This window comes from Rhinopithecus bieti, unplaced genomic scaffold (assembly GCF_001698545.2).
Source record: "Rhinopithecus bieti isolate Rb0 unplaced genomic scaffold, ASM169854v2 scaffold_2654, whole genome shotgun sequence".
NCBI lineage: Eukaryota > Metazoa > Chordata > Mammalia > Primates > Cercopithecidae > Rhinopithecus > Rhinopithecus bieti.
The window spans coordinates 2,286,211-2,305,252 of NW_016804048.1; the positions used below are offsets into that span (position 1 = coordinate 2,286,211).

Consider the following 19,042-nt stretch of genomic DNA (forward strand, 5'->3'; position numbering starts at 1 on the left):
ACCCTCCTCTAAGCCAGTCCGAAGCAACCTGAACTGAAGGAAACTCGGATAGGTCACAGAATTGACACATCTCCTTCCAAACAAACTCGCCTCGTAAACCATTCCAAAGGGATGGCGCTTGACCTCAGTTCGCTTTTTCTTTCCATGAGCAAGGTAATGCCATAACTTCTTCTTTTTTTTTTTTTTTTTTTTTTTGAGACGGAGTCTCGCTCTGTCGCCCAGGCTGGAGTGCAGTGGCCGGATCTCAGCTCACTGCAAGCTCCGCCTCCTGGGTTTACGCCATTCTCCTGCCTCAGCCTCCCGAGTAGCTGGGACTACAGGCGCCCGCCACCTCACCCGGCTAGTTTTTTGTATTTTTTTTAGTAGAGACGGGGTTTCACAGGATTAGCCAGGATGGTCTCGATCTGCTGACCTCGTGATCCGCCCGTCTCGGCCTCCCAAAGTGCTGGGATTACAGGCTTGAGCCACCGCGCCCGGCCGGTAATGCCATAACTTCTTTCCATGCTGCAAATACAGTTCTCAGAATCATAAATTTCAACTTAAAAAAAATCAAACCCATGCCCTACTACCTGCACAACCACCCCCACCCCCATCTCCGCTCTTTACCTCCTTTCTCCGTCCACCTGCTTTGCATATTAGGCTGAAGCGATAAATGCCACAACCAAGGAAAATTCACAGGCTGTTCTGGCTGGGGGACTGGAGGGCCCTCTTCTGGTTCCTCCTGGTTGGAAGAGCAGGGCATTCCTGAGGGGGCTTGTGGTAGAGACCAGTATGGTATGGAGGGAGCAGAACCGGGAGCAAGGCCCACATAACTTTGCAACTTACAAGCTGAACAATGTGAGTAAGTTTTTCAAGCCTCACTTTTTCCATCTGCAAAATGGGGCAAACAGTACCCATGTGAGATGATCTTGAGCAAGATAAAAGGAGACCATCCAGGCCTTCTTCACCTTCCATGCAAGAAAAAGACATCCCCTCTCATGCCTCTGCCCCTGTCCTTCCTCTGTCCCCCAGCCCAGAAGAGCCCCAGAGGGCCAAAATGTGTCCATGATCCAAACTCAGAGTCTAAAACTTGACTCCATACCAGTGAAACAATGTCCCATCCTATGGGTAGTATGTGGGCATGAGGCAGCTTTGTCCCTGTGCTGTCGACTCCTGGCTTTCTCTTCTCCTGAGACTATATAATTCTAACTTCTTCCAACCGTTCCTCTCGGCCCACTTTCACAATGCTGAATAATTTCCACCCATTCTGTCAGCCACAGTACTCTCTCTGGGGGCTACCATGAATGTGGCTAAGACTGGAAAAATGGTATTTGGTCAACTAGGTATGAATGTAGGGCTATCAGACCTTAATTCTCTGATCTGAAGAGGATTCAATTCAATATGTTTTTTTGGGGGAAGTCTGTGAAATAGAAATCACTGCCCTGCACACTGAGTGGGAGAGTGAATAAGAAGTTACCAGTGCGTGCTCCTGCCTCCCGAGAGCATTCTATATAACAAGAGCGCTGGGCCACCCCCACCCACTGGTGGGTTGAATGCTGACGGTGCCTGTCCTAAGATGGGGGCTCTGGGAGGCCTGAGCCAAGATGTGCTCTCTGACCTGGGCTGGGAGGCGGCAGAGGAGCAGGGGAGGAAACCGGTGCTCTAGGCAGAGGAATGGGAGATGGAGAAAGGTGCAGAAACAGGACAGCAGCAGGCATTTCTGGAAAACAAGATGCAGTCTGGCTTTGTGGCGGGGCAGTAGGGAGTGATAAGGTTCAAGTTATTGGCTGGCACAGATTGGAGATGCCTGAAATACTGAGAGATGTTCAGACTTTATTCTGTAGCCACGGAGAGACATTCAAAGCTTTTGAACAAGGGAATGACACAGTTGGCTGCAGAAATATGAACTAGGCTGCATTACACAGGTTGCGTGGGAGTGGGGCTGGAAGGCAGGGCAGCAAGGGGGCTGCAAGTCCAGGCAGAGAGAGGTGAGGGGAGAAGAGGGAAGGAATGAGAGGTCCAAGCAAAGAGGACAGCCCATACGACTTGACTGACTGAACACAGGCACTGATAACTGTGGAAGGGCACAGCAGAGGGAGGAGGAAGGAGGCTTTGTAGCCCGGGGAACTGGGAAGATAATGAAGCCTCTGGAGAGAGAAGTGGGCTGGGAAGATGCTGGTTTGGGCCAGGACCCTGGCGGGCAGGCAGAGGATGCTGTCCTCCAGGCCCTGAAGAGGAAGAGGGCCTTCATGCTCCACTCCTTGCCAAGGACCCCCGGTGTGCCTGGCAGTTCAAGAGCTCACAGCCTGTTTGCTCTGCCCCTGTGGGGTGGCTGGCTGGCCAGTGATCCCAGGAACACAGCTGCTCTCCATCCACACATCCACTTTAAACTGCAGGAGAGCTTCCGGTAGCTCCCTGATAACTCCTGTCTCTCCAAAACCACAGTGCGGCCTCCACAGCACCCTACTCGGCCCCCGCTTCTCATAGGCCCCTCCACACAACCTCTGTTCCCACCATAGCAGTTACACAGTGAAAGGTAGACCAACACAAAGGCAGGTATCTAAAAAGAGTGTGGGAATCCTTCTTATGGTGCCTTTCTCAGCTGGTATTGACAATACTCTCCACCATAAACCTAGCTATCTGGATTCTGCAGTTTGTTGGCTTATCAAGGTTATTGTTTTGGCCTGGACACTCCCCTAAAGTCAAGCAGGCATCTCCCTAAGGGGAGCAGAGCCTTTATTAGCGGATGGCTTGGCAGAGCTGCCAGGTACCTTTATGCTGATCTCATGCCAGGTCCAGGAAGCCGTGAATGTCTCTTGTCAAAATGCTTTGTGGCTGTCACCTTCCCACTCCTCCGAAGCACACGGCCATTGGTCAGCGAGAAGATTGTCATGGCTTCCCAACAGCTTAAGTCAGCAAGCTTTGCCCAAGTCTGGTGGTTTTGCTTTGGGAAGTGTCTGACAGCTCACTGAGACAGGCTGACGTGCCTACTTCGCACTGTATACACAATACAGCCCTTCCATAGCTCTTCCATTGCTCCCCCGGCCGGGAAAATGGCATCTGTACACTTATGGGGCCAGACAGTACAGCAGCCAGGCTGTGCTCCAAAGGTAATGTGCTACCAATGAACAGACCCCTTCTGGATCCTTACTACAACATGGCCCCCACCCCCCACCCTGGGTGAGATGCCTCTCACAACACCAAGTCCACAGGACCTCGCCCATGGGTATTCATGACTACCAGAGCCAGAAATATCCATCAGTGGTTTCACGGCAGAGCCCCAGTACTCAGCCCCGCTAGTCACCATGGTCTTCAGGGAACAGCACAATTTCGTTGCTTAAGAACTCCCAATGCTTTCCCACGGCACTTCAATTTCCCTGTTATCACCACTGTCCACATGTGTAGGGGGCTCTGTGCTTATTCGCCTGTTTCCAAATGGTGCCTTCCAGGAGTTGAGAGTGACTGAGGGCTATTGGAGAGCAACTGTGTTCATGAAAGGAAATGACTTTGAAAGGATGTCATTGGTGATGCCACAAGGAAGTCAATTCTGAGCAGACAGAACAATGAGCCAACTCAGTCCAGTGGCAGTGTGAGCTCACCTGTTCCATCAGCTCAGAGCAGGGCAGAAGGTGCTTTGCCAAAACTTGCATGTGGCATGCACTCGCGCTTGCGTGTGATCGTGTGACTCATATGTGCCATGACATTCCCATGCTCTGAGCTATGTCAGGTCATCGGGATACAAAGGTGAATTAAAGGCAGCCCAGTGAAGGAACTCTCAGTGTAGCCCAGCAAGCAACTGTAACGAGGTGGATGTAATTCCACAAGGTAAGTGGGGACATGCCCCAAGAGCTATGGGGACAGAGGGACAGTTAGGGAGTGCTGCTGCCTGGGTGTCCGAGAAGGCTTCTGTAAGGAGCACTGTGGTCTGCAGGGCAGGGTCCTGCGTGGGGAATCTGGAGCCCTGGGTTTGAGTGCTGACTTCAGTAACATTTAGCCAGGTGGCTGTTACCCACCTTGGGCTCCAGTTTCCTCACCTGATCTCTCCGGCAACATTCCAGCACTAAAGTTTCCAGGGGTCTGATTAGGACCAGCTAAGAGTTTACGTGAAGGCCCAGGACCTACTTCCAGGCTCTGCCTTAAGGATCTGCTCTCACTTCATGGCCTGGCAGCACGATCACTTAACAGTGCAAGGTATGAACAGAATCAAGGACAAAAACAAACATTAGTGTGTCTTCTCACGTAATCTGAGCCAGATGCTTCACGGGATTGTGTTGTAGGTATCCAGAGGTCCAGGGTAAATATTGATCAAACTGATTTTTTTTTTAAAGACCAAATAACTATGTACATGCCCTTGACACATATATAATGTAAATCAACGATATTCAGGTTACTGCTCTCAAGCCACATGGGGACCTTTCGTGGGCAACCTGCAGCTCTTACAAGCCTTCCAATTTCTTGTCTCAATAATACGTGATCCTAGACTCTGTGGGGCAGGCAGCAGGCACGTGGCTCTGCTAGCTGGTGATGACTGCAAAAGTGGCTCCCGAGTCACACAACTCAGTACCATGCGGTAAATATTTAATCCTGCTTATCTGCATGGAAATTCAATATTTTGGTTCCACTGTCTGTCTGTCTTTTTACATGCTCATCCACATCAATGTCTGGCTTAGACTGCAAGCTTTAGAGAGCCAGGGCTGCATTTAAGTTGTCTTAATGACATGAGAGAGAGATTCCTGTAAAGATGGATATTTAATAAATGTGTTTTTTGATCTTGAAGGGGAAAAAGAAGAAAATCTGTCTCTTTTTCTTTATGGCTTCTCCCTCTAGTGTCTCACCTTCTATTAGATTTAACATTGGAGCTGGAAAACGAGCCCCGTCCCTTGGAGCAGTGCATCTCTGCTGATGACAATAAAGCCGTGTGGTAATGATGGTTTTGCAATGGGTCCCTTCACAGGTGCTGCTCATTGCTGCTTAGAGGGAGGGAAGAAGCAGTCACTAGAGTGGGGAGACCTCAACATTATCCTAGTCTATACCCAGAGAGAAAAGGGGCCTGGCTCTTGGCTGCCCCATTTAGGAAGCTGCATCCAGGGTAACAGTGCATAAACATGCCTCTCTCTTGCCTTTTTGGCTCTGAAATGGCTCCTGAGTATCAAGTTCTCTTTTTTCCAAGACTGTCGGTAACCCGTTGCAGAGGCAGTGGCTAGTATTGGCATTGCTGTAGAAGGGAACATCATGACGGGCTAAGCTTTAGACACTGACTGTCTTGAGGCCATGGGCATGCCAGAGTCTGTGTGAGTGTCCTCCTGTCCTCTTTCTGGTTTCCTCATGGCCAAACTCTTCAGGTGGCTGGAACCTGGGCCATGCCAAAGAAGCAAGAAGCCTGCAGAGCAACGTTCCATGCCATTGCAGGAGGCATGCAGACTCGAGAGATGCACAGGGAAGGCTGATTGGCCAGGAAGCTTTCTCCCCAGCATTTCATCCAACAGCCTGTGTTAAGGCACCAGCAAGTGAGCCCCACATTGCTCAGTGCAATGGTCAGTTTCCAGTCACAGCAGCAACACTCACACCCCTTCCTTTGCATTCCCTCCTGTCTCTCTGATCATGCCTTTAGGAGTCCTGTTTGCTGGTTCTTTCCCTTTATCCCAATCTCCAAACATCAGTAGGGCTAGGACTCAGTTCTGTGACAGCATCTCACTTCTGTCTACACTCACACCCCAGTGATCTCATCCAGAGATCCAGGGGATAAGCATCTTCTATAGGTTGTTGACTCAAAATTACAGTTCAGCCACAGATCTCTCTCCTGGGGAGGTTCATTCGCCATTACATACTCAACATTTCCACTTGGATGTCTAATAGGCACTTCAAACTTCAGGGTCTACGATGGCTTTCCTGATCCTCCTGCCCTGACACCCGTTCCTCTCCCAGACTTCCCCATATCCATAAATGACAGTTCCACTCTTGAGATCATTTAGAACAATTGCCTTGGAAAATGCCTGACCTCTCTCTCTCACATCCCATATCTGATGTGTCTGCAAATGACATCATCCTGAATACTGACCTTATCACCTCCATGGGTGTCAAGACCAGGCCCAGCATCTCCTGAGGCAGCAGGCACCTGACGGGACCCCTGCCTCCCCCTGGCCCACCTTCACTCCATTCTGCACATGGCAGGCAGACGGACCCTGATGAGTGTCTGTCAGATCGTGTTGCTTCTCTGCTCAAACCCCTCCAGAGGCTCTTTGGCTCACTCCCAGTAAGAGCCAAGTTCTCACAACAGTTTATATACCCTACTCCCTGGGTCCCACAGCCTCACCTCACACCACTCATCCCCTTGCTCCCCCCTCTCCAGCTGCACAAGCCTCCTCAGCTCCGGATTCATCAGCGTGGCCCCCTTCTCATTGGCCCCTTCTTGCTAACCCCTAGAACGCTCTTTTCCCAACTATCTGCAGGGTGCCTTTCCTTCCACCCTCCAAGTCTTTATTCCAATGCTGCCTTCTCCGTGAGACATTCCTTGGCTGCCCCTCTGAAATCACAACCTCTCAACACTCTTCCCCCTTCACTGCTTCGCCCTTCTCTGGCATGCTATTTAATTTACCATCTGTCTCTCTACTAGAATCTAAGTTCCACGAGGGCAGGGATTTTTGACTCCCTTGTTCACTGCTCTATCACCAGTGTCTACAACAGTGCCGGGCAGAGAGCAGACCTTTCATTTGTGAGTGGGTGGACTAATGAATGAATGAACTGGAACATATTTTTGCATATAACTTACTGGCCACTTCACTTACTCTAATATTTAGAGAAATGCCTCCCAATTGCATGCTTTCTTTCTGTTGTCCTTCCAGCCCATTTTTTCTACTTCCTTGGTGGTTTTTGCAGCTTTCCCTAAGAAAAGAGAATCCCTGGGCTCCCATCAGGTATGCTGTGTGTCCCCAAGCAGCTCCTGCACTGCACCCAGCCCCACATCCCTAGCCTCACACCACGGGAATATAGATGCTGCCCGGCGAGAAGCAGAGTCACCATAGCTGCTGATGAGGAGTGATCAGCCTTTTCTCTTAAAAGATGACTTAGCTTTTGAGCTGAAGAGAGTTGGCAAACATACCCTACTATAGTCTTTTAGAAGCTTCAAAGGCTAAGATATTACGGTAATTGAAACACACAGGCTTCAAACGTAGCAGGATTTCTCCCCTTGTATTTGTTTCAAAGGGCAATCTATGAAATTCTCAAGACAGGAAGATGGTTTCTGAGCCACTGTCTTGCCTTTTTTGCAAGTGAATTAGGCCTCCGATTCCTTAATCATTTCATCACATCAATTCTACTTTTAACTGGACTTCCCCAACAGATGCAGTCCTTTGGATTCTCTTCCTGGCTCCATTCCTGTCTCTCACGTTCCACTTCATTGCATGTGTCTATCTTACTCTGTACACCTTGCTTTTTAAAATATTCATTCCCCTGCCTCATCCCCTGGAACTGTCCCACTGATTAGCATTTCCACTAATGAAGGAGCTAGGCTCCCATTCCAGTCCTCCTAGGACAAGAAACAGACCCCCAGGGCTCCTCCAGCCGTAAGGAAACAGTGCAAGGCAAGAGAAACCAGTCTCCAGAGTCTAAGGTCATCCGTATCTAGGCTTAGGAAAATCCTGGTGAGACTGTCTATTGGGGTAGGCAGCTCATTACGCTCTTCTCAAAGTTTGTCAAGAAAGTTGGGTAGATGGGCCTTGTCCATGTGATCTGCTCCAGCTGCAAAGAATACTCCATGCTGGGAACCCTCCTAGGAATTTATTCATTTAATGGGTTAGATGGAGAAGCAGCACACTCTCCCTTGTCAGCTCCTACTTTAGGCAGAGAACAGAATAGCTATGTTCTGTTATCTCAGTGGACAGCCACTAGCTGCTAAGCATGTAGTGGCTATTGCAGCTTTTCAGTAACACATGCTCCAGAAATGCTCATCACCCTTAGTCACAAGGTAGGGCCAGTGCTCTGACTTACGGTGGAGCCAGGAGCCAGCATACAAACTCCTGCATTTTAGAGGTATGCTTCTCCGTGGCTCACAGGCCAACTTATTTATTTAGCATACCACTCAGTGCCACAAACTAATCAACTACTCCTCAGTTCCATCAACAGTGTAATAGAAGCTGTCAGGCATTTTTCCAGAAAGACCCTCAACGGCATCATGGCTCATTGTGATAATCCATTCAAAGGCCCTGTATTCCAACTTGCAAAACCACTTAGCAGAGCACCAAAGCCTCCTTAGGTTACTAAATTATGTTGTTACCAGTCCCTTGTTGTTTGTGTGCTTTAAATTTGTATTTGCTCCTTGGGCAGTGTTATCAGAAAGGCAGCCGTTGATAGATGTATTAAATCTATCTTTGAAATGAGGGAGCAGAGACTCTGCTCCCGTGAACATCTTTGGCTGTCTTCGTCCCTTCTTCCTGCACCTGTTTCTGCTCCTGGCAGCTCTGCCCATCGTCCCCTCTGCTCGGGGTGAAGTCCCAGCTCCCTGCCTTTATCAGCATGACTCCACGCAGCAAATGCCCTGGACGGTTCTTTAACCTGTTTGCTTCCTGGACTACTCTAGATGCTCAGTGTTTAGGAAACTGTTTTTAACTAAGGCTGCTTGAGAGGACAGAAATGCACCTATTCAAACAAGTGTAGTGAAAGAGAAAGATATTGCACACAGAGAAAGAAAGAAAGAGTATGGTTAGAGTCCCAGAGATCGAGGCCAAATGAGATACAGAGAGTGGTTAGCGCTAACCCAAAGGTTCTCAAATTTACTATGCATCTTGATCACCTGGGGGAGTTGTCAAAACACAGATTCCTGGGCCCCATCCCCACAGTTTCTGGGTCAGTAGGTCTGGAGTGGGGCCCAAGGGTTTGCATTTCTAACAAGTTTCCAGGTAATGCTGATGCTGCTGGTCAGGCGCCCCGCATTGAGAACCACTTGGCTAATCTGGTAAGAGCCTGAATTTTCATGATCCATCATTTTTTACATATTTGTGAGTCAATGCCATCCATCACTCTCATTTCTATCCCAGCCACAGCCTGGCCAACAATGGGCCACGTGAACCCCTGAGGAAGGGATTTGGCTCAATTTCCATCACCTAGTTGGATTCTGCCAAACTCCTCTGGGCTTCCCCCAACACTCCCACTTAGCACTTCCCCAGGTCTTTGAAGCTAACCCCCTTAAGAAAAACCTTTGGCTACCTTTCCTACGAGAAAGCTCAGCAGTGTCCGGAAATCTTCTGCAAAGAGGGGAAAGATACCTGAGCAGGTATAAAGTTTTCCAGGCAGCTGCTTGGCAGACATTGTTCCTTTCAAACAAGCCTGTGCTTTCAAATGGGAAGCCTGTGCCCTGGCCCTAAAAGGTGGAACCTGGAGGAGAAGGATCTCTGATTTTAAAAGGGCCTCTGTCTTAGCAAAATCTCAACTGTCTTTTAAGGTGAGATATTCTAAAAGGAGCATGAGGTTTTCTAGGTCGACAGCTATGATTTCCCGCATGTGACCAATGCCTGTGTGTAGCAAGTGACTGCCATCAGTGAGATAAGTGCGGCTCCAGGAAGGCACACCGTGGGCTGCCAAGAAAGGGTGGCAGTCAAAGTTCTGTGTTGACCCCGACGTTGTCTCCTCTCCCCCAGAACCCAGCCCAAACACAGAAGAAGACGGCTGCTCACTGTTTCGGGGCTTCTCCTCATCCATGCCTTCGTCCTCATTCTCGGGATCGATGTCTTCGGCCTGAGTGATCCAGTCCAGGTAGCCTTTGAGATCCTCTTCTAGCTGCTGCTTCTCCCGCAGCTTCTGGAAATCTCCCCGGGCCTTGGCCTTCTCCCTCTCTTTGGAAAACTCTCTGGTGAGAGTGAGAGGAGGGGCAGGGCAGGAGAGCACAGAGGAGGGAACACCAAGAAGGGTCAAGGATGGAAGGAGAGATGGAGATAAGGAGAAACAAGAGTCTTAATTGCTTTGCAGGGAGAAACCTGCCCACACGCCCCTACTTTCCACAGATAGCTCCGCTAGACAGTCTAGGTTTTGTCTACTCTCACCTTGATGGGAAGTGTCAGTAAGGGGACAATCCTGAAACAGGCCAGGAGAGGCTTAAGGGGATGGATGAAGTCCATCTCCCTCTTTTCCTGGATCATGATCACAGGCTTTGCTTTTTAATAACTGTTCTCCAAAGACCTGGAAACCCGTTCCAAGCAGTAACTAAAAACCTCCACCACCATTCCAGAACATGCATTTCCATCCCACCCGGTATCAAGTGGCAGTTTAAAATTCTCCCAAGGATCTCCAGGTGACACAAGGTGTTAGACCAGCAGTGTACCAAAGCCCACTCACTCGCACCAGGTCCTGAAAGCCAATCATTCATGTCTCTTCCCAACTCTGGCTTCAGGGATGTCTCACTGGTAGCTTGAGATCAGCCACAGTGGGAATATTTACACCACGGTAACTGGCAAATGCTGAAAACCAGGGCTTTCCCCCCAGATAGCCTATTGTTAAATATTTACCAGTATACCACTGATTTGGGACCCAGGAGATTTAATGTCCTCAATCTTTGTTCTTATGATGAGCTCAACCTGCCACTCAGCATTCCTGGAAGGATTTTTTTTTCTAATCTAGAGAAGGGTCTCTCCTACATGGAGACAAATGAAGGTTCCAAACACAAGAAAATGTCCGGGGGGCTGCCCTTTTGGTTTAAAGAAATCCAATCAGAATAGAAAAATACCTAAAATCAAGATGATATAAAAGTTAAACGATGCATTTGGTTTAAAGTAATAATGAGTAGACGTTGAAACTGGAGTGAGATTTGCTGGAAGAAGGGCCTATTGAAAAATTTCTGACACAATAACTATTTCTTTTCTATGATTCTGTCCTAATTTTCTCTCTGACTTTGAATTCACTTTCTGAGCAAGGAGGAGCCTGGCAGCAGAAGGCAATCATCAACACAGCAAATTCTCAACCCTCAAAGCAAGTCTGTGCCTTTTCTTGCAAAATAGGTATGAGGAGTATTTTTGGTTTTGATGTGCAGTCTTTGGGGAATGAGGCCCTTGGTGGTGCGTGGATGTGTGTATTTGTGTGTGTGTGTGTGTGTGTGTGTGTATGTGTACATGCATAGGACATCTCGGTTAATTCTTGGAGCTATGGTGTCTTCCTCTCTCACCAGTGAAGGCCTAGTTCAGGGCAAGAGGCTGCTGCAAGCACGTTGGAGAATTTTTTGCTCAAGCCACACTCTAGGAAAGGCACCATGGAAGGAGGGACGGCACCACAAACCATAAGAGGGCAAAGGGCTCTACTCCTGAGTCTACTGTCCTGTGGGGCAGCTCCATCATTACCTGCACTGCCTAGTGCTTGCATTTGGCCTGTGCCACTTGGGAGCGCACTGATTTCAGCATGTACCGTCTTTACGGTGAGATGGAGTTGGGGCTGGGGTGGGGCCTAGGGAACTTTTTAATTGGGAGAATGTGGGGGCTCTCAAGCTAACCAGTTCTCTTCAACTGCTGCCTTAATGATGCTCTGGTTTGGATTGAATTTTCCTCTTAAATTTGATTGAATCCAATTCTAATTGGATTGAACTTACTGCTTCTTGGGCTTCCTGCCAACCAGCGGGTACCTTCATTTTCTTCCCAAGGAGTTTTATGCTGGGGAAAAGCGGACAGATTGACAGCTCACAACGGAGAGGGAAGCTTTGCTCCTTCCCTGTTGGGGATGATCATAGAGAGATGCCATCCCCTCTCCTCCTAACCTTTTATCCCCTGTACCTGGTTAAGCCTCCGGGGCCTTAGTCTTGCTCCTGGAGACAGTAACCTCATATAGCATTTTTCTCCCTATGCAAATCAACTCCAAAAACTGTGTTTCAAGGCCTCCTCTCTTGACTGTCTTTCTGTCTACCTGCATTTGCACCCCCCTGGGGTGGGTTTGGAGTTGCAAGGGGCTGAACTTCACAGTCCTTTGTAAGGGCTCACTTCAGCTCTTTTGAGTGACTTTGCAGAGGGTTCAAGTTCTGGTTACAAAACACCTACCCATCCTTCTTTTGGAGTTGGGAGAAGAGGACTGGGACTCAACTGGAGTAGGGACAATTGGCCCAATCCTGTTTTACAGCATCAGCCCTATGGAATGAAGCTCACCATCTATACCCCAAGGCCTTTGGGGATCTAAAATAAACATCCAGGGGGAGAAATAGAACGTGAGGTATGCTGCTGATTCTGCCTGGCTTGAAGATAATTCTCCTCATAGAGGAAGGATGTGTTTTGGGAGTGTGAGAGGGATGGAGAAGGGCTTTAGTCAGATCTGGAGCATGGCTGCATCCCATGGAGTGTGAGGCACAGCCAGGCTTGAGGCTGGATGGAAGGTGAGCCAAGGTTTCCCTCGGCAGTCCCCACAGAGTAAAGGATCTGCTGGTGGCAGTGCCTGGCTCTCTTTATCTCCTTACCTGGATGCCAGCCATGTTCCTGCTCTGGGGACTGAGCTAATGAAGACACGGAGCTCCAGCCTGACAGGCTGTACCAGGCCCAAGGACTAGAGCCGACAAGACAATCAGTCACTGCTGTGGGATTCGTCACGAGACAGGACTGCATCTCTTGCCAGCAATGGCCAACATGAAAAACGAGGGGTGGTGTGGAGAGCCGGGGGCCAGGGCTTAGTGGTGTAAAGTATGCACGGGGCAGTGTGTGTGGAATTCAACCAACAGCCCGAGGCGTGCAGGCCCTTCCATCATCGATACCGCCCAGGCTCCTTATTTGTGGATCCCACATCTACAAATGCGCCTACTCACTAAAATTTGTTTGTAACTACAGAATCAATACTCGTGGCACTTTTAGTCACCTGTGGACATGTGCAGATGACAAAAACTCTACGTGTTCCCGCTGAGGCCAAACAAGGGGGCATGTAGAGTTCTGCCTTCCCAATTCAGCCCTCATACTATGAGGTGTCCTTTTCACCGTCCACTTAGTGCCATGTTGTCTCATTTTTGTGCTTTTTGCTGGAGATTTTGCTGTTTAAAATGGCCCCAAGCATAATGCTGAAGTGCCGTCCAGTGTCACTATGCACAGGAGGGCTATGACGTGCTGCACAGAGAAAACATGTGCATTACGTAAGCTTCACGCAGGCACGAATTACACTGCTGGTGGCCACGAGTTTAATGTTAATGAATCAATCGTATATATGAAATAAAGTGTCTTTAAATAGAAACACACTTAAAACAAGGTTATGTATTGATTGGTTGACAAAATGTGAGCAGAGGCTCACAGGAAATAACCCTGTAGTTCCCCAGAACTAACGTCTCAGTGTTCACTGCTTCATGTTTGTGGTGACTTCATGGAACGTAACCGTCATGAATAAGGGGCACTGACTGTGTACGTTGGGCCATGTCTTCTGCTCCCACCCACAAGGCCCGTGTGTCCTGACGTTTCATTGCTTTCTTCTGGTCCCAGATACTGTGTCTTAACTGTGGGGCCATGGTCCAGTGGTACTTCCTGGCTGTAAAATGCCTGCCTCCAGGGGTTCTCTGCTTTTTGGGGACAAGACACACCCAATTCCCAGTGGGAAAAGGGATGGGATGACTACTTATGTAAGAAATCGTGGGTCTTTTGCCAACCGGAGGCGCACTTCCCAAGCCCTCTGTTTGCAATCGCTTAAAAACAAAAAGTAACCGGAGTCCAGAGTCCAGGGGCTTCCACCTCATTACAGCTTCAAAGGCAGTTTCAAGCATCTCATCGTCACTGTTGTAGACTTTATTCTAGTCGGCTGGAGATTGAGCTTTCTGAGGGGAAGTAATCATAATCTGATTATTAACTATACAAGCACCAGCCCTATGTCTTGCATAGGGTTAATGTGAGGACCATCAGATAATGAAGTATTTAGAAAAAATCCTTTAATATCTATTCTTTATATTGACTCTATCTGGCCTCATCAGAAATAGGTGTTCTGGATATGTACATGCTCCAGATAGAAGAGGTCTAACCCTCTCAGGGCCAAAGTCTTTGAATTTCCATTAATTTTTTTTTTTCTTTTTTACTTTTAGAGACAGGGTCTTGCTCTGTCACCCAGGCTGGAGTGCAGTGGCACAACTATGGCTCATGGCAGCCTCAAACTCCTGGACTCAAGTGATCCTCCCGCCTTGGTCTCCTGAATACCTGGGATTATAGGTGCTGCCACCACCACGCCCAGCTAATTAAAAAAAATTTTTGTTTTTAGAGAAGGGGTCTCACTATGTTGCCCAGGATGTTCTCAAACTCCTAGCTTCACATGATTCTCTTGCCTCAGCCTCCCAACGCTGGGATTGTAGACATGAGCCACCATGCACAGCCCTGAATTTCCACACTTTAAATGGAAGCTTTATGGAGTCATCTTCTCTACCTTCACGAGCAGAACACACCAAGCACCATTCAATCTTTCCTTAGTGACTGAAGGACATAATTTATGAGGATGAGTTACTGTGCTGGGCTATAAAATCATATTATCCTTAATTGTTGGAATGTAGGGTTTCACACTCCTCCCAGTCCCAGAAGGCGCCAAGACTGCAGTGCTATTCAGTTAGTGGCTTCGCTCTCCTTCAAGGGCCATGAAGATCTGCAGGGCTGCCGGCCCCTCTGCTAAACAGCCCTGCCCTGCTGCAAGCCTCTGGGTGGTTGCCTTTGCAGCTTCCTGCTGGGATTCTGTGTGCCTGCTGGCTGTTTCCCGCAGCCTGTGCTGATTGCTTCTGTGCCTGCCCGCTCGCTCCTCTCACCCTTCCTACTGCAGCTTCTGCTCTTCCCCTCTCCACTTCTCGCCTGCCATTTAAAAGCATGGGATGAACCCGTCCCATGGATTTGGGGAGAGTACCCCACAGAGGTCAGGAATAGAGGCCATGGATTCACATTGCTTGGGCTCTGCTCTGCATCCTGTATTTTTCACTTGCTGGAATTGAGGTCGTTTCGGCTGCTAAGCCTCACTTTCCTTCTCTGTAGAACGGACACAGGAATAACCCCAGCTCACTGAGTTGCCACGGGCATTAACCGAGTGAATCTAGCAAAAGCGCCGAGCACAGAGCCTGACACAGCGAATGCTAGGGACTGTTAATGCTGTCACTGTGACAGTCAATTTCATGGAGCTGTGAGACCTTTTTGAATGCTTCTGGAAGTGTAGCTTCATCAGAAGTCTGATGAATAAGTGAGCGTTTGACTGCATGGTCGACTACATCTGCACCCACTAAATGTGTGACTATTCTACGGTCCTGGCTAATCAAGACTGACTGGAAACCGTTGCCTCTGAGTGGTCAGCCAACAGAAGCTTGATTCCAGCTTTGGCACTGCATGGGGCGGGGGGAACCAATTCAGAGTGGCCAGTCCTTGACACATGAGGAGAGGCCTCCTTAAACCAGAAAGGGGAGGTGCTCATCCACACACACCTCTTTGCTCTTCAGAGCAGACCCTTGGCCAAGGAAGCCTTGGCAGATGTTCTATCAGTGATTCTGGAGCTGCAAGGAGCAGATGGCAGCTCTCAGAATGGGTCAGGAAAGAAAGGTTGGGGAAGGTCTCCAGGAAAGACCAGCATATAGACTCAAAGACTCCTAAGTTCAGAGGTCAAATAGCCTTAATGTTCTTGTTCTGAGTCAACGAACATTTTTGAGTATTACTAAGCTCCAGGTTTGGGGTGAGGTGTCTGAACACACTCTAGCACATTTAGGCTGAGTCAGCCAAGATATGGCCTTCAAAGTGGCTTTTTCTCCAACATCAGCAGCTTCTGTCACTTGACGTCACTGCTTTGATTCCACCAGGAAGATGACTCCTCTGGGGGGCCAAGAGTGACTGTGGACAGACGCTCTGCTCAGGGAGGACCCTCAGAGTCCAGCCCTCACTCTCCACTTCAGGCTCTTGGCGGGGGGTTACTTGCTCAGATTTGGTTCCCAATCTCCAGGGGAAGAAAGTGGAGTTACATTCATTTAAAAGTCTTGAGCTGTGGCTTGTGTTGCCATTCAAGCTCATTCATCGTAGATCTCATGGGAGGCGGTGCCTGAGTGCTGGCTCTGGTTTTGCTGCTTACCAGGGAAGTGACGTTGTACAAGTCACTTAACATCTCTGGGCTCATGTTCCTCATCTTTACGAGGAGAGGCTGGAGCATTTCTAACATTTGATGATTCTGTAATTCCTGTTATAACAGGCACCCTGTTATAATAATCATTGTAATGATAGCACCATTATTGGGCCCTTACTATACACCACTGTGTTAAGTATTCTGAAAATGATCTTATCCTATCATCACAGCCACCTATGCACCGGAATTAATCATCTTCCCTTTTTCAGATGGGGAATCTAAGATTTAAAAAGGTGAAACCACCCAACATGATGCACCCAGCCAGGGCAGAGCTGGGATGCCTCAATTTCTGCTTTGATTCAGGGTGATGAGGTTGATTTTTTTCCATCCTTTCCTTGGAGACTCACAAATAAACACAGGGGCATTTTCTTGTGTTTGAACATGAAACTGAAAACCTCTCTACCTTCCAGGCAATGAATCAGAGACTTAGGTTGTTCTGCTCATCATTGATACCCCTGATGGAAGGCACTAGTCTCCCGTGTGGCCTCACCTTGAAAAAAGGCATTTTGTCATCAAGGTCTCTATCGGGCCATTCTCCATGGGAGGCAGAAGGGCTGGGAGGAGACTGTTTCCTCTACACAGCTCTGAAGGCCAAGCCCACTGCTCTGCACTGCATTAGGGCAGCTGTAGGAGCTGGGAGTAGCTGTTCCCAGCTTATGTACTGGGGAAATGTGGGGAGCAATCTTTCTCTTTATACCTACATTTCTCCCAGCATTAACTTCTCTAGATACTTAGGAAAGACTCTGCAAAGCAGCTGACAGTCTCAAGCAGAGTAGAAGTAGATTAACCCCCTCCCCCAAGTGGCAAAGGCAGCACAGTGGTCACCCATGAGCCGGTCACCAGGAGCATTTAGGTGTTAGGCCTTGGCATGGCTGGTGTGGACTTCTGAAGAAGAAAGTGGGCTGAGGAAATATCTCATGCGTTTCCATGATGAAAAGCTCCTTGACCTTCCAGCCACACGCTACTTCTACCATGGGCTCTCGCTATGTTGCCCAGGTTGCAGTGATCATAGCTCACCACAGCCTTGAACACCTGGGCTCAAGTGATCCCCCTGCCTCAGCCTTCTGAGTAGCTGGGACTACAGGTGTGCACCACCATGCCCAGCTACTTCTACCACTTCTAATTTCATGGGAGCAAGGGCTGAAATTAGGTAGATGTGATACTTGCAGCCGACTAGATAAAGTTAGAGGAAAGTGTACCCTATCTCTTCTATTCTTAAATAATCTATGGCTTCAAACAGTTAAGGTTCCTTTTCGTTCAGAAAAGGAAAGTCAGAGATAGACTGCTCAGTCTATGAATTAAAACGTTAAGAGAATTAGATTTTGAGTCTGTCTTCATGTTTTCAACCAGTCTCTTCTTACCCAGGCCTGTTCACCAGAGGCCATGAAGGCACAAGGAGAAGGGCCCTGCCTGCCTGGACAGCTACCTGAGGCTGGGAGGCGCTGGCTGGACCCAGTTTTTGTGGTGAAGCCAGCTGTCCTCCATTGTCCACCACCGAGACCAGTGGCACATCTGACCCTTTACCCAGCCAGGACAAGGACATCCACTTCAAGGCTCCTGTGGTGACCCCTTATCCCAGGTTCATCAGAGCCAGAAGAAGAACACAGCCAGGAATAGCAGAAAGAATAAATAAAACAAATGGAAAATCAAGACCTTTTTCCTTGGTCCTGCTTACCCGCTAAGCACACCGAGAACCAAGTTAAGTACAAAAAATGACCCTATGATGATTAGTGTAACAAAATAGATCCAGGGCCAGTCCCTTCCTACGGCATCATTGACCTGGAAGAACGGAATGATAGTTAGTGAGGCACACTCAGCAACCGAGCATGGCCAGTGCTGGTCCCCGGCTCCTGGGACACTGACCCACACAGCGCCGGGACCCGGGGACCCTCTAGGTGCAAATCAGAGGCCAAACAGCCTGCCTGGCCAATGGGTTAGAATTTGTGGTTGAACGGAGACTTTGTTGTGGTTTTCCTGGGCCTGTCAGGGTCCCGTCCCTGAGGACCCCGGGCATGTATGGAGTGGAACCTGAGACCTTGCTCGGCTGCGTTGTGGAGAGGACATAGAAACGGTCAGCTTACCCGCTCAACACACCGAGAACCAGATTTAGAACGAAAAAGGATCCAAAGATGACCAGACTGACAAAATACACCCAGGGTAACTCATAGCCCATAGCGTCCTGCATCTGGAAAGACGAAGGAAAGTTAGGAAAGAAGCAGCAGAATTGGGTTACAGCAAAGAGGCAGGCAGCAGGTGTGAGCAGATCGGGAGGAGACAGACGGGGCTGAACGTGGGCTCTGTTCATGTGCCCCAGGATACCCATGTTACCCGGGCATCACCCATGTTCAGGGGACCTCCTGTGACCGAAGGGGACCTTGGCCGGCTCTGCCTCAAGAGGAATCACTCTATCTTTCTGTGGTTTTATTTTCTGAAAAAGAAACATTTCTCCAATGTTTTCTATTCACTTGTCTGAGAAAATGGGTCACCGCAAAAATTAATTTCTTCAGCTGGTTTTAGCTCAGTTGGGTTTGCGTGGACATTAAGCCTTTCGTGGCCCCTGGAGGCCCCTGACCTTGGTGTATGAAGTGTGTCAGCTCCTCAATGGACAGGCCTGGAGAACTGAAACCTCAGAGGAGGTGTGAGGAAAGATGACCTTCCTCAAGGGCTTGCCACCTGGACCACGGGCCAAGCCCAGAAGTTGGAGGCTAAACCCCAGTGCTTCACACATACTGTGGGCCACCGGCTGGGAGAGGCAATCATTTTGGTTTATGTATTCAGAGAAAGGTCCTGTGACTGCAACCACAGCTTAGATGGATATGGTCCTTAATGTGGGAACTGACTGTAACTAACGCCCTGAAAAGGTCACAAACCCCTACGGCAGCCGGAGGCAGTGGTGCGCTGGGGCTGGCTTCTGGGGGCTGTGGGGAGCTCACCGTGCACATCTCTTCCCAGCTCCGTGTTCAGCGACCACACTAGTGGCTTGAAACTGACCATGGTGGGAGTA

The 19,042-nt window shown here is 49.0% G+C and overlaps 1 protein-coding gene and 1 long non-coding RNA gene across 20 annotated transcripts in view; one reads left to right on the forward strand and one right to left on the reverse strand.

The window, feature by feature from the left end:
* CACNA1C (calcium voltage-gated channel subunit alpha1 C) overlaps positions 1-19,042 on the reverse strand; it is an 800,874-nt gene that overhangs the window by 237,106 nt on the left and 544,726 nt on the right. For 13 of the 18 annotated variants that reach the window (XM_017863189.1, XM_017863204.1, XM_017863129.1 and 10 more), the window contains exons 8-9: positions 17,714-17,817; positions 9,648-9,820 (exon numbers count right to left, since the gene is read on the reverse strand). In XM_017863189.1, the coding sequence (XP_017718678.1) occupies positions 9,648-9,820; positions 17,714-17,817 (277 nt within the window). Of the gene's footprint in view, positions 1-9,647; positions 9,821-17,713; positions 17,818-18,119; positions 18,224-19,042 lie in introns of all 18 variants that reach the window. The other 5 variants (XM_017863197.1, XM_017863148.1, XM_017863157.1 and 2 more) reach the window with 1 other exon arrangement.
* LOC108522793 (uncharacterized) lies at positions 3,587-17,651 on the forward strand. 2 transcript variants are annotated; one of them, XR_001883604.1, is made up of 4 exons: positions 3,587-3,804; positions 9,612-9,726; positions 10,881-10,964; positions 17,404-17,651. It is a non-coding gene; the product is annotated as an uncharacterized LOC108522793 (long non-coding RNA). The 2 variants fall into 2 exon arrangements; XR_001883605.1 differs by lacking the exon at positions 17,404-17,651 and adding an exon at positions 11,132-11,373.